Here is a 14,781-nt window from a genome sequence, read left to right as displayed (position 1 = left end):
AAATGGTATCACTTTTGGGGGGTTTCTAATATATAGGACCCCTAAAGTCACTTCAAACATGGATAAGTCCTTAAAAAAATAAATTTTGTAAATTTCCTTGAAAATATGAAAAATTGATTCTACATTTTTAAACCTCATAAAATGCCAACAAAACAAAATAACATTTTACAAATGGTGCTGATATAAAGCCGACATGTAGGAAATGTTATTTATTAATGGTTTGCTGTGGTGTGACCATCTGGATTAGAGATAATCATTCAAATTTAGAAAAGTGCACATTTTTTTAACATTTTTCTACAATTTTTGATACTTTTTATAAATAAACACAAAACATATTGACCTAAATTTACCATTACCATAAAGTATAATGTGTCATGAAAAAACAGTCTCAAAATCACTGGGATGTGTTGAAGCGTTGCAGAGTTATTACCACATAAAGTGACACTGGTCAGATTTCAAAAATTTGGCTCCGTCACTAAGGGGTTAATGCTCCTAACATAAATAAAAACATGAGAGTTAGTCAGTATCACAAATAACATTTACATCCAGGTACCTTATAGATGACGTCTCCTCTGGAGCCGTTCTCCCCATGATGAGTTTTCTCATCCACGGCCGTCTCTGCAGACTTCCATCTTCTCCGCTCTTTTGCAGAAAGTCTCCACATGATGCTCTTAAAGATACAAGTGTCATTATAATGCTCCTGAATGAAAAATTGCCCCTCACTATATTGTCTGCACAAAATATGACCCCCACACTGTCCCTCTTATGGTACACGCTCTTTACACGGACCTCTCCTTTCCATACCGGCCCCCTCTTCACACTGTCCTCTCACACTGTGTCCCCCCCTATAGGGCCCAGTATTTATACTGTCCCCTCTCATCACACTCCCCCTCCTTGGTATACTGTCCCCTCCTGGCTGTGCCCTTACACTGTCCCCCATGCTACGCATGCACACATCCCAACACCCTCACTCCCCGAACTCTGTCCACATACGTTTTTCACATCGCTACTCATACTGTGTCCGCATACATCCCCCCGTTTGACCCCAAGCTGTCTGCACCCATCCCCCATACTGTTTCCTCATATATGCCCCCCATCTCCCCCTTTGCTCTTCATTTTGTGTCCTCAGATCTCCCCCACACATTAAATCCCCCATCTCCATGACAAATCTCCTCCCACACACATTCAATCCCCCCATCTCCACTCCAATTCTCCCCACACACAATAAATACCCCCATCTCCACTCACATTAAATCTCCCCCCACAATAAATCCCCCCATCTCCACTCATATTAAATCTCCCCCCTACAATAAATCCCCCCCTCCCTACTCACATTAAATCTCCCCCCACAATAAATCCCATCTCCACCCATATTAAATATCCCCCATCCAATAATATATCCCACCATCCCCACTCACATTAAATCCCCCTACTCACATTAAATCCCCCCACCCCCACTCACATTAAATCCCCCCACAATATATCCCCCATCCCCACTCACAGTAAATCCCCCCCACAATATATCCCCCCCATTCCCACTCACAGTAAATCCCCCCCACAATATATGCCCCCCATCCCCACTCACATAAAATCCCCCTACAATATATCCCCCCCATCCCCACTCACAGTAAATCCCCCCCCCCATCCCCACTCACAGTAAATCCCCCCTCACAGTAAATCCCCCCCCTGCACCTTCGGTGTCTTCAGCTCCACTGGAGCACTTACCACCGCTCTGCATCTCCTGCTCTGCCGCGCAGGTGAGTGACGTCAGCAGCGTGATCACATGACCTGAGTCAGAGCTTCAATTGTACTCGCATCACAGATACGAGTACAATTGAACACTGGGAGCCGGCGCGCCGCAGCTTCTCTGTGCCGGCTGTCAGCTTGACAGTCGGCACAGCGAACAGCTGACTCCCAGTGCGGGGGCGGCAGATTGCAGCCGCCGGGGGGGACACTGCGGACCGCCGCTTTAGGCGGCCCGACTGCGCCCCCCTGCCGGCTGCGCCCGGCCGGGGCACATGCCCCGGCTGCCCCCCCCCCTAGATACGCCAGACTGACGACCTCACCCCCACATTGTGCCGCCCCCCGCATTGTGCCGCCCGGGGCGGCCTGCCCCCCCCGCACCCCCCTTCCTACGCCACTGGTCCAGCCTCTGTGTGAAGACTTCCCTTGAAGGAGAACTCACCACCTCTCGTGGCCGCCTGTTCCACTCATTGATCACCCTCACTGTCAAAAGTTTTTTCTAATATCTAATCTGTGTCTCCTCCCATTCAGTTTCATCCCATTGCTTCTAGTCTTTTCTTGTGCAAATGAGAATAAAGATGATCCCTCTACACTGTGACAGCCCTTCAGATATTTGTAGACAGCTATTAAGTCTCCTCTCAGTCTTCTTTTTTGCAGCTAAACATTCCCAGATCCTGTAACCGTTCCTCATAGGACATGGTTTGCAGACCGGTCACCATTCTGGTCGCTCTTCTCTGAACTTGCTCCAGTTTGTTGATGTCTTATTTAAAATGTGCCCAAAACTGGACCCAGTATTCCAGATGAGGTCTGACCAAAGAGGAGCAGAGGGCAATAATGACTTCACGTGATCTAGACTGTATGCTTCTGTTAATACATCCCAGAATTGTATTTGCCTTTTTTGCTGCTGCATCACACTGTTGACTCCTGTTCAGTCTGTGATCTATTAGTATACCCAAGTCTTTTTCACACGTGCTGTTGCTTAGCCCTATTCCTCCCATTCTGTATATGCTTTTTTCATTTTTATTGCCCATATGTAGGACTTTGCATTTTTCCTTGTTAAAGACCATTGTGTTAGTTGCTGCCCACTGCTCCAGTTTATTTATATCTTTTTGAATCCTCTCTCTTCTCTAGTATTAGCTATCCCTCCTAGCTTTATGTCATCAGCAAATGTAATCAGTGTACCCTCAATTCCTTCATCTAAATCATTGATAAAGATGTTAAACAATACAGGGCCCAGGACAGAACCCTGTGGTACCCCACTTGAGACATTTTTCCAACTGGGTGTGCAGCCATTTACCACCACTCTTTGGGTCCGATCACTAAACCAGTTAGGAATCCACCTAACAGTTGTGTTACGCCGGAGGCGGCAGACTGTTATGCCGGAGGTGGCAGGTACCAAGAGTGGACCCACTGGACCGTGATACCGAACCTCCCCCGAGCGAGTGCACCAGATTGGACCAACCCCTATACAGGGATAGTTAGTTTGGGAGCAAGCTCAGAGGCCTCAAGTACCACGGATGCCAGGACCAGGGGTCGGCTCGAGGATAGCGAACAAACGGAGATGGGACTGGGACGCGGGAAGAGAGATAGAGCCGCACAGGTAACGAGCAGGTAAAGTTACCACAAAAAGAGGAAACAGGGCAAGGGAGACCAAAGAGAAGAAGGTCAGCAGACTAAGGAGGAGACTGAGGAGGAGATGGTAACAAGTTCCTAGAGGACACAGGGCAGAGACAGACACTGAAAAGGTAAGAGGGAGGCAAGGGGTTAAGACACCGAGATAATGGGCAAGAAGAAACAGGGAGGCAAGGGGTTAAGACACAGAGATCAGTATCGGTATGGACATAAGCAAGGAGCAGAGGGACAGGCCTGGTAATGGGAGCGAAGATCAACAATCAGGCGCCTCCACAAGGGTAGGGTGGCCTGAAATAAATAATGCCAGCCCCCTATTGGCCCAGCAATACTGCTGGGTCAGGTCACAGTGCTGGATAAGAAGGAGGAATGTGCGCGCGCTTGATCCCTAAGATGCATATGGGAAGAGACAGAGCGTGCGGCTGGCAGCAGGGAGGAAGCGCGCCGATGCATCCAAGCAGGCACGCGCCGGGAGCCAGACCTGAGAGAAGCCGGCAGCAACGCGGGAGCAACAAAGGAGGAATCGGTGAGCCTGGCGCCGGCAGCAACAGCCCCGGGACTGGTGAGCATGGTGCTAACAGTACCCTCTCCCTTACACCCCCCTCCTCTCTTCTTGGACAACATTTTTTAAAAATACGGGGCGCATTAATGTTCTCCCGAGGTTCCCAAGACCTTTCCTCAGGACCAAACCCTTTCCAATCAATTGAAAAGAAGGTCTTGCCCCTGACTTTCTTGGAGGCTAGAATATCCTTAACCTCAAAAACGTTATCAGAACAGACCGGTGGGGGAGAAGAGCCAGGAGCAGGATGAAAATGGTTCAGATTGACTGGTTTTAGGAGAGAAACGGGGAAGACGTTGGGAATGCAGAGCGAGGCAGGCAACCTCAGCTTGTAGGCTACGTTATTGATGCGCCGGAGGACTTCAAAAGGACCGATGTAATGAGGACCCAACTTGTAGGAAGGCACCTTCAGTTTTATATATTTAGACGAGAGCCAAACCTTCTCGCCCGGCAGATAAGTTGGGGCATCCAAGCGCCTCTTGTCGGCGTGTGTCTTCATACGCTCTCCATTTTTTTTCGAGCGCCTTTTTAGTCTCTTGCCAGATTCTGGAGAATTCCAAGATTTCAGAGTCAACTGCAGGAACCCCGGAGGAGGCAGAAACTGGTAAAGGAATGCTGGAATGCATGCCGAAAACTACAAAGAATGGAGACTTGGCTGAAGACTTGTTAGGATGATTATTATAGGCAAACTCGGCCCATGGGAGAAGACACGACCAGTCATCCTGAACAGAGTTGGAGAAATGACGTAGATAGGATGCCAACACTTGATTTACACGCTCCACTTGGCCATTGGTTTGCGGGTGGTATGCAGAAGAGAAATCCAACTTTACTTCCAAGAGATGACACAAGGCCCTCCAAAATCGGGACGTGAATTGGACTCCGCGATCAGATACAATATGTTGTGGGAATCCATGAAGTCGAAAGACGTGCTGAACAAAGACCTTTGCTAATTCAGGAGCAGAGGGCAGCCCAGGAAGCGGAACAAAATGTGCCATCTTCAAGAACCGGTCTACTACCACCAGAATGGTTGTATAACCGGAGGAGCGAGGCAGGTTAGTAATAAAGTCTAAGTCTATATGTTGGCACAGGGACGAAGCAACAGGTAACGGAAGTAGAAGCCCTGAAGGTAAATGCCTGGGAACCTTGACCTTTGCACAAGATGGGCATGAAGCAGTGAAATCAACCACGTCTTGACGGAGAGAAGGCCACCAGTAGAAGCGGGAAATGAGTTCCAGAGACTTCTTGACTCCGAAATGACCAGAGATCTTGGTGGAGTGTCCCCAACGCAAGACTATTCTCCTATCAGCCTCAGGAATGAAGGTTTTGCCTGGAGGCAGGGTAATTAGTTTTACGGGAGCCACCGTGATGATCTTGAGCGGATCAATAATGTGAGAAGGCTCCTCTTCCAAGTCAGGGGGCTGAAGAGACCGAGATAACGCGTCAGCCTTGACATTCTTCTGACCAGGACGAAAATGCAACTCGAAGTCGAAACGAGCAAAGAAAAGAGACCATCTGGCCTGTCGGGGGTTCAGCCTTTGGGCTGACTGAAGGTAGGCCAGGTTCTTATGGTCAGTGAAGATGGTAAAAGGATGGACTGCCCCCTCCAGTAGGTAGCGCCATTCCTCCAGGGCCAGGTTGGGCAAGACATAGAAGGCGATTTTCTCTCAGTGTAAGGCCCCAATTTGCAGAACCAGTTTCTCAGTAACCATAGAGACAGACTCTTGCAGAAGTTTCCCATTTATGGAGGCAACCATATGAGGATGCTCTAAGGAGATCACGGGGAACCAGGATTTCTTCACCTCCTTAAGCCGAATGAAATTGGCTGTCGCGCCAGAATCCACGTACGCCACCCACTTCAGAACCATGTCTCTGACCCTGGACAATCAAAACAGAAAGAGTAAGGGGAGTAGAGGAGTCTGACACACCTAGGGAGGCCTCTCTTACCTGACCTAGGTGGAGGCGTTTCCTGGCCTCTCGGGACATGAGCGCAGGAAATGAGATGTTCCACCGCAGTACAAGCACAAGCCCTGCACCAACCTCTCTCTCCGACGTCGTTCAGCCAACTTAACCCGGTCTACCTGCATAGGCTCAGGTGCAGTGCTGCCGGAAGAACCTGAAGGACGAGGACTGTATCTTCTAATGGCAGAAGAAGAAGAAGGCCTAAAAGGTCTCCTTTCTCGGGCAACCTCTCGAGAATGCCCCTGAAAGCATAAATCCATGCTCTTGGCGAGGGAAATGAGTGGTCGGAGTATCTCGTCCAGCAAGTTCATCTTTGATCTTGCCAGACAACCCTCTCCAAAAAGCCCCAACTAAGGCCTCATTGTTCCAACCCAGCTCTGAAGACAATGTGCGAAAGCAGATCGCGTATTGTCCGACCGTGAGGGTGCCCTGCTGGAGATTAAAGAGGGACTCTGTGGCTGAGACAAGACGTCCAGGTTCACCAAAGACCCTCCGGAAGGTGTCCAGAAAGATAGCAATACTGGACACAATGGGATTGTCACGTTCCCAAAGAGGATTCACCCAAGATAAGTCCTCTCCCTCCAAATGGGACACGATAAAAGCCACCTTAGCCTGGTCGGTGGGGAACTGCTGGGGCAACAACTCAAAGTGCAGGCGACATTCATTAAGGAAACCCCGACACAGCTTGGGGTCACTGCCATGACGAGGTGGTTTAGCAAGACGGGGAAATGAAGCTGACAGGGGATCAGAGGCACAGGATGGTGACTGCGAGGAGGCAGACTGCAAGGAGAGCAGGCGGTCATCCACGGAAGCCATATAGAATAAAATGTGAGCCTGGGTATCGCGCTGCTGAACCAACTCTTGCTGGAGACTGGCTAACTGGGAGGCATTACTAGGATCCGCGGTCTGTAAAGCAGACAAGCGAGAGTCCATTGTCTTCATGAAAGACATGATGCGAGTCAGGTTCTCTCACAAAAATACTAGCTCCTTCTGAGCAGAGGTCTCAGCGGGGTCCATGGCCTGATTGTACTGTTATGCCGGAAGTGGCAGGTACCAAGAGTGGACCCACTGGACCGTGATACCGAACCTCCCCCAAGCGAGTGCACCAGATTGGATCAACCCCTATACAGGGATAGTTTGGGAGCAAGCTCAGAGGCCTCAAGTTCCAGGGATGCCAGGACCAGGGGTCGGCTCGAGGATAGCGAACACACGGAGATGGGACTGGGACGCGGGAAGAGAGATAGAGCCGCGTGGGTAAAGAGCAGGATAAGTAACCACAAAAAGAGGAAACAGGGCAAGGGAGACCAAAGAGAAGAAGGTCAGCAGACTAATGAGGAGACTGAGGAGGAGATGGTAACAGGTTCCTGGAGGACACAGGGCAGAGACGGACACTGAAATGGTAACAAGGAGGCAAGGGGTTAAGACAAAGAGATACTGGGCAAGAAGAAACAGGGAGGCAAGGGGTTAAGACACAGAGATCAGTATCCGTATGGACATAAGCAAGGAGCAGAGGGACAGGCCTGGTAATGGGAGAGAAACTCAACAATCAGGCGCCTCCACAAGGGGAGGGTGGCCTGAAATACCTAATGCCAGCCCCCTATTGGCCCAGCAATACTGCTGGGTCAGGTCACAGTGCTGGATAAGAAGGAGGAATGTGCGCGCGCTCGATCCCTAAGATGCATATGGGAAGAGACAGAGCACGCGGCTGGAAGGGAGGAAGCGCGCCGACGCGCCCGAGCAGGCACGCGCTGGGAGCCAGACCTGAGAGAAGCCCGCAGCAACGCGGGAGCAACAAAGGAGGAGGAGGAATCAGCGAGCACGGCGCCGGCAGCAACAGCCCCGGGACCAGTGAGCAAGGTGCTAACAAGTTGCCTTGTCCATTCCATACTTAGTCATTTTTTCAATAAGGATGGTGTGAGATCAGAGGCGTAGCTAGGGTTTCAGCTTAGGGGGGGTGAAACATCTGAGTGGGCCCCTAACCAGCTAACCCTGATTACAGCTACGGTTGCGCACTTATTGTCAATATAGGGGAACCTCAGAATATGACCCTACTGTTATTGAAAATAAATCTATATACAAAAACGAACATTGACTTTACCACCATATTGGACCATATGCACAATAATAATGTCCCCTAAGTTTCCCCATGTACTGCTCCATTATACACACTATTGTGAACTTAAAGCTTCCCTATACACAGTATAAGGCTCCCACAGCTCCCCTATACACAGTATAATGCTGACAGAACTCCACTATAGAAAGTATAATGCCCCCCCAGAGCTCCCCTATATACAGTGTAATGGGCCAACAGCTCCCATATGCACAATATGCCTTCACAGTTCCCTATACACAGTATGATGGGCCCGCAGCTTCCTTATACACAGTATGATGGGGCCACAGCTCCCTTATACACAGTATGATGGGCCCGCAGCTCCCTTATACACAGTATGATGGGCCCACAGCTCCCTTATACACAGTATGATGGTCCCGCAGCTCCCTTATACACAGTATGATGGGCCCGCAGCTCCCTTATACACAGTATGATGGGCCCGCAGCTCCCTTATACACAGTATGATGGGCCCGCAGCTCCCTTATACACAGTATGATGGGCCTGCAGCTCCCTTATACACAGTATGATGGGCCCACAGCTCCCTTATACACAGTATGATGGGCCCGCAGCTCCCTTATACACAGTATGATGGGCCCACAGCTCCCTTATACACAGTATGATGGGCCCGCAGCTCCCTTATACACAGTATGATGGGCCTGCAGCTCCCTTATACACAGTATGATGGGCCCGCAGCTCCCTTATACACAGTATGATGGGCCTGCAGCTCCCTTATACACAGTATGATGGGCCCGCAGCTCCCTTATACACAGTATGATGGGCCCGCAGCTTCCTTATACACAGTATGATGGACTCACAGCTCCCTTATACACAGTATGATGGGCCCACAGCTTCCTTATACACAGTATGATGGGCCCGCAGCTCCCTTATACACAGTATGATGGGCCTGCAGCTCCCTTATACACAGTATGATGGGCCTGCAGCTCCCTTATACACAGTATGATGGGCCCGCAGCTCCCTTATACACAGTGTGATGGGCCCGCAGCTCCCTTATACACAGTATGATGGACTCACAGCTTCCTTATACACAGTATGATGGGCCCGCAGCTCCCTTATACACAGTATGACGGACCCGCAGCTTCCTTATACACAGTATGATGGGCCCGCAGCTCCCTTATACACAGTATGATGGGCCCGCAGCTCCCTTATATACAGTATGATGGACCCGCAGCTTCCTTATACACAGTATGATGTGTGCACAGCTCCCTTATACACAGTATGATGGGCCCGCAGCTCCCTTATACACAGTATGATGTGTGCACAGCTCCCTTATACACAGTATGATGGGTCCACAGCTTACTTATACACAGTATGATGGGCCCGCAGCTCCCTTATACACCGTGTGATGGACTCACAGCTCCCTTATACACAGTATGATGGGCCCGCAGCTCCCATATACACAGTATGATGGGCCCGCAGCTCCCTTATACACAGTATGATGGGCCCGCAGCTCCCTTATACACAGTATGATGGTCCCGCAGCTCCCATATACACAGTATGATGGGCCCGCAGCTCCCTTATACACAGTATGATGGGCCCGCAGCTCCCTTATACACAGTATGATGGGCCCGCAGCTCCCTTATACACAGTATGATGGGCCCGCAGCTCCCTTATACACAGTATGATGGGCCCGCAGCTCCCTTATACACAGTGTGATGGACTCACAGCTCCCTTATACACAGTATGATGGATTCACAGCTCCCTTATACACAGTATGATGGGTCCGCAGCTCCCTTATACACAGTATGATGGGCCCGCAGCTCCCTTATACACAGTGTGATGGACTCACAGCTCCCTTATACACAGTATGTTGGATTCACAGCTCCCTTATACACAGTATGATGGTGCCGCAGCTCCCTTATACACAGTGTGATGGACTCACAGCTCCCTTATACACAGTATGTTGGATTCACAGCTCCCTTATACACAGTATGATGGGCCCACAGCTTCCTTATACACAGTATGATGGATTCACAGCTCCCTTATACACAGTATGATGGGCCCGCAGCTCCCTTATACACAGTATGATGGGCCGCAGCTTCCTTATACACAGTATGATGGGTCCGCAGCTCCCTTATACACAGTATGATGGGCCCACAGCTCCCTTATACACAGTATGATGGTCCCGCAGCTCCCTGTCATGATTTGGATGCCCTGGTCATTTACTCATCCTCCGGCGTATTCACTATGTTGTGGCACTGCTGCAGTGCCGCTGCTCAAACTTGTGAGCGCAGCTTCTGACAGGCAAGAAGGTAGAAGCTATGTCACAAGCGCTCAATGTAAGACTATGAGGCTATGTGCACTTGTGGCGGATTCGTGTGCAGATTTACCGTGTATTTCCTGCGGTTTTTGTGCAGATTTCACCTGCGTTTTACCACCTGCGGATTCCTATACAGGAGCAGGTGTAAAACGCTGCGGAATCCGCAAAAGAATTGACATGCTGCGGAAAATACAACGCAGGGTTTCCGCGCAGTATTTTCCGCACCATGTGCACTGTGGATTTGGTTTTCCATAGGTTTACATGGCACTGTAAACCAGATGGAAAACTGCTGCAGATCCGCACCATGTGCACATAGCCTGAGAGTGAGAAAGAGGCCAGAACGAGGCTCCCACAGACTCACACTGATTAGTGACCTCTGCGCTGCTCCATGATACACTGGAGCCTCGGACAGGTCACAAACTGCAGGAGACGGAGCCGAGCGGAGACTAAAACAGATGAAAATGCCAGAAGGTGAGGATCAGACAGGGGGCAGGGGACGGGGATTGTCAGCACCGCTCCAGCAGTGAAATAAAAAAAAAGTGGTGGTGCTGTAAATGTGATGCAGCTCTTGGCTACTGTATGCGGCTCCTTATACTAATACTCATAAAAGGCCCAGGTGGTCCGTATCAAAAGCCCCCCCCCCCATCTCCAGCCTCCCCAGACAGCAAATATTACTTGATGGAGCACATATAATATCATAACAAAACATTATAATATTCAGCCCCCAGTGACCTGTCCCACCTCACCCACCTTCTGCACTCACAACACCCAAATGGTCTCACATTCACCCCCCAGTACCCTGTCCCCCCTCCCCCACAATACCCCCATGATCTCACCTTCACCCCCCAGTACCCTGTCCCCCCTCCCCCACAGTACCCCCATGGTCTCACATTCACCCCCCAGTGTCCTGTCTCCCCTCACTCACTTTCAGCCCCCACAATACCCCAACGGCCTCACAGTGACATACCTGAATTTAATAAACCTAATCAGTTCCATCCCCAGCACTTACTGATGAAGTGTGCACTGCAGGCAGGACCAGGAAGTGTAAGTGTAATGCAAGGTGGGCACTAGGACCCAGCGTGCCTGAGCCAATCCCAGCGTGCACAGAGTGAGGAAAACTGCAGCCGGGAAAAGCTTCATGATCAGGTCAGACGGGCGAAACCATTCACTGCAGGAGGGAGACTGCAGCCACCACTGTGCTAGCAGCGTGCAGAGTCTCCGTCAGATGGGAGCAGACATTATACTGCTCTGCTCCTATGCGGTGCTCTGCCTCCTCACAGAAGTGGCCCTGGCTCCCGGTGGGCCCCTTCATGTGACAGGGCCCGGGGCAATGGCCCCCTCTGCCCCCCCAGTAGCTACGCTACTGTGTGAGATACTTTGTCAAATGCTTTGCTGAAGTCAAGATATACTATATCTACAGCATTTCCCTGATCCACCCAGTCAGTGATTCTGTCATAGAAGGAAATTAAGTTAGTCTGACATGACTGATTAGTTACAAACCCATGCTGACTCTGGTTAATCACTTCACTCTTATCCAGGTACTTACATACATGTTGTTTAATAATTTGTTCAAAGATCTTTCCTGGTATAGACCTCAGACTCACCAGCCTATAGTTCCCTGGGTCCACCTTTTTCCCCTTTTTAAAGATAGGAACAACATTTGTTCTTCTCCAGTCTTCTGGGACTTCTCCTGTTCTCTAAGAATTTTCAAAGATTATGGAGAGTGGTTCAAAAATTTCTTCTGCTACCTCCTTCAGTACTCTGGGGTGTAATTATCTGGACCTGGAGACTTGAATTCATTTATGCTAGTTAAGTGTTTCCTCACTATCTTTGTTTATAGATATCCTGGATTCTTCTACCCCTTTAATAGGACAGTGAAAATCAGTTGATGTTACATTTCCTTTCTGAGAGAAAACAGATGCAAAATAGGAATTTAAAAGTTCAGCTTCTCAACATCCTTTCTTACCATTTCATCATTTTCATCCTGTAAAAATCCTATAGCATCTTTGACTTTTGTTTTACTTTTGACATATCCCCAAAATCCTTTTTTATTACTTTTGACGTCTCTTGCAAACCTTAGTTCATTGTCAGCTTTAGCTAATCTGATTTGTGCCCTGCAGGTTCTTCAGACAGCATTATATTCTTTAGGTATGCCTCCCTCTTTCCAGATGATAAACATTTCTTTCTTCCTTTTTAGCATGTGTTTAAGTTCTGTGTTCATCCATCCTGGTTTCCTTAAATGCTCCGTATTCTTCCCTCTTTCTGGAATTGTTAACGATTGTGCTTTGAGAATCTCATTTTTCAAGATTTCCCAACCTTCCTGGCCATTTTTGTCCTTAAGTATATCCAGCCATTGGATCCCTCCGATTCTCTGAGTCCCTTAAAATCTGCCTTTCTGAAATATAACCTTGACGTCTGAGTCTTCACAGGTCTTCCTCCTCTAGTTATCCAAAATTCTAAAATAGCATGGTCGCTACATCCTAGGGTCCCAGCCACTCTTACCTGCTCAACAATTTCCTCCCTGTTTATAAGGATTAGATCCAAGGTAACAGATCCCCTTGTTTTCTCTCCTACCTTTTGGAAGATAAAGTTGTCAGCAAGAGAGGATAAGAATTTGCTTGACCTGTTAGTTTTGCCTAAGAGAGAGTCCCAACAAATGTCTGGATAGTTGACATCTCCCATGACCACTATGTCATATTACATCATGTCTTATCCTTCAGTCACCTCCAGAGCTGCAGTCACTATTCTCCTGTTACATTATGTCTTATCCTCCAGTCACCTCCAGAGCTGCACTCACTATTCTGCACCATCACTGCTGCCCGGCAGAAGCTGAATTCCAGCAGAAGTTTGTGTGCAGCTTTGGATGGGATTGGAGTATATGCTATGGTGTGTGTGTAGATTTTCCGATAGGGTGTCACCTTAAGACCGGAGTGTGAAATTAGTTTTTCTTGATTGACAGATGAAAAGTCTGAACCAGAAGAATGAGGGAAGCGTCGGGCTGTTCACTTACCCCGTGCTGCAGGCAGCTGATATTCTGCTCTACAAGTGAGTCCCAGCGGACGGGGGTACAGCCCCAGTCAGTGATCGGACCCCCAGCCGCCCCCGGGACCAGCGCAGGAAGATCTGGGAGCTTTCTGGTCGCAACAGCCCTTGGTTATCGCCTGAAATGTGTTGGATTGTTTGTGAATTCCTGCTGTGATGGCGGAAAGCCACTGGCATGTGACCCCCAAAGATGTAATCCTTGACCCCAAATGCGTGACCCCAGCTGAGAAAATGTAATAAGTTACAACCGTGCACTTTAGCCTGAAGCGCGTGGACATGCCGTAATCAGCCTGTAATGTATATAGGAAGTAGATGCAGAAAATGGCCGAGGTGCCTGCAATGCGATGTCACGTGGCGGCTGCTGTGACCCGATATCTTCCCATAATGTGATGTTATTAGAGACTAGAAGAGACCAGTTCAGCACCATTGTTCCTGAAACGCATCAGTCTGTGAATGTAATAAGGATTTGTTTTAGAGCCGGTGATAATTTCTTCATTTTCTTCTCGGTGATTTTGGGTTAGATATTATGAAATGGTCTCCGTGCCCTGATGGACTGAAATGTGCCACATTTGTTGAATATTCTAACGTAATAAGGATTTGTTTTGTGTAAGGACCAGTATTGTAACACAGCTAAAATCAGTGAAAAAGTACCAAAGTCCAAGGAGACGGTTCCATGATGGCCTGGAACGTGTTGGTTTGTCACATACTTTAGGCTGAGTACAGAGCTCTTACCGGCGAGTTGTAATAACACTGGCCTGGAACGCGTTGGTTTGTCACATACTTTAGGCGGAGTACAGAGCTCTTATTGGTGAGTTGTAATAACACTGGCCTGGAACGTGTTGGTTTGTCACATACTTTAAGCTGAGTACAGAGCTCTTATCGGTGAGTTGTAATAACACTGGACTGGAACGCGTTGGTTTGTCACACACTTTAGGCTGAGTACAGAGCTCTTATCGGTGAGTTGTAATAACACTGGCCTGGAACGTGTTGGTTTGTCACATACTTTAGGCGGAGTACAGAGCTTTTATCAGTGAGTTGTAATAACACTGGACTGGAACGCGTTGGTTTGTCACATACTTTAGACTGAGTACAGAGCTCTTATAGGTGAATTGTAATAACACTGGCCTGGAACGCGTTGGTTTGTCACATACTTTAGGCTGAGTACAGAGCTCTTATAGGTGAATTGTAATAACACTGGCCTGGAACGCGTTGGTTTGTCACACTTTAGGCTGAGTACAGAGCTGTTATCGGTGGGTTTTAATAACACTGGCCTGGAACGTGTTGGTTTGTCACATACTTTAGGCTGAGTACAGAGCTCTTATTGGTGAATTGTAATAACACTGGCCTGGAACGCGTTGGTTTGTCACATACTTTAAGCTGAGTACAGAGCTTTTATTGGTGAGTTGTAATAACACTGGCCTGGAACGTGTTGGTTTGTCACATACTTTAGGCTGAGTACAG

At 48.8% G+C, this 14,781-nt stretch overlaps 1 protein-coding gene across 2 annotated transcripts in view; it reads left to right on the top strand.

Annotated features, from left to right (window-relative positions):
- WARS2 (tryptophanyl tRNA synthetase 2, mitochondrial) overlaps nucleotides 1–14,781 on the top strand; it is a 38,153-nt gene that overhangs the window by 13,018 nt on the left and 10,354 nt on the right. For both annotated transcript variants that reach the window (XM_077293610.1, XM_077293609.1), the window contains exon 4: nucleotides 13,238–13,323. In XM_077293610.1, coding sequence (XP_077149725.1) covers nucleotides 13,238–13,323 — 86 coding nt within the window. The remainder of the gene's footprint in view (nucleotides 1–13,237; nucleotides 13,324–14,781) is intronic.

The sequence above is a fragment of the Ranitomeya variabilis genome, chromosome 3 (assembly GCF_051348905.1).
Source record: "Ranitomeya variabilis isolate aRanVar5 chromosome 3, aRanVar5.hap1, whole genome shotgun sequence".
Classification (NCBI taxonomy): domain Eukaryota; kingdom Metazoa; phylum Chordata; class Amphibia; order Anura; family Dendrobatidae; genus Ranitomeya; species Ranitomeya variabilis.
Note: the sequence above shows the minus strand (reverse complement) of the source record. Positions and strands in the feature narration are given on the sequence as shown.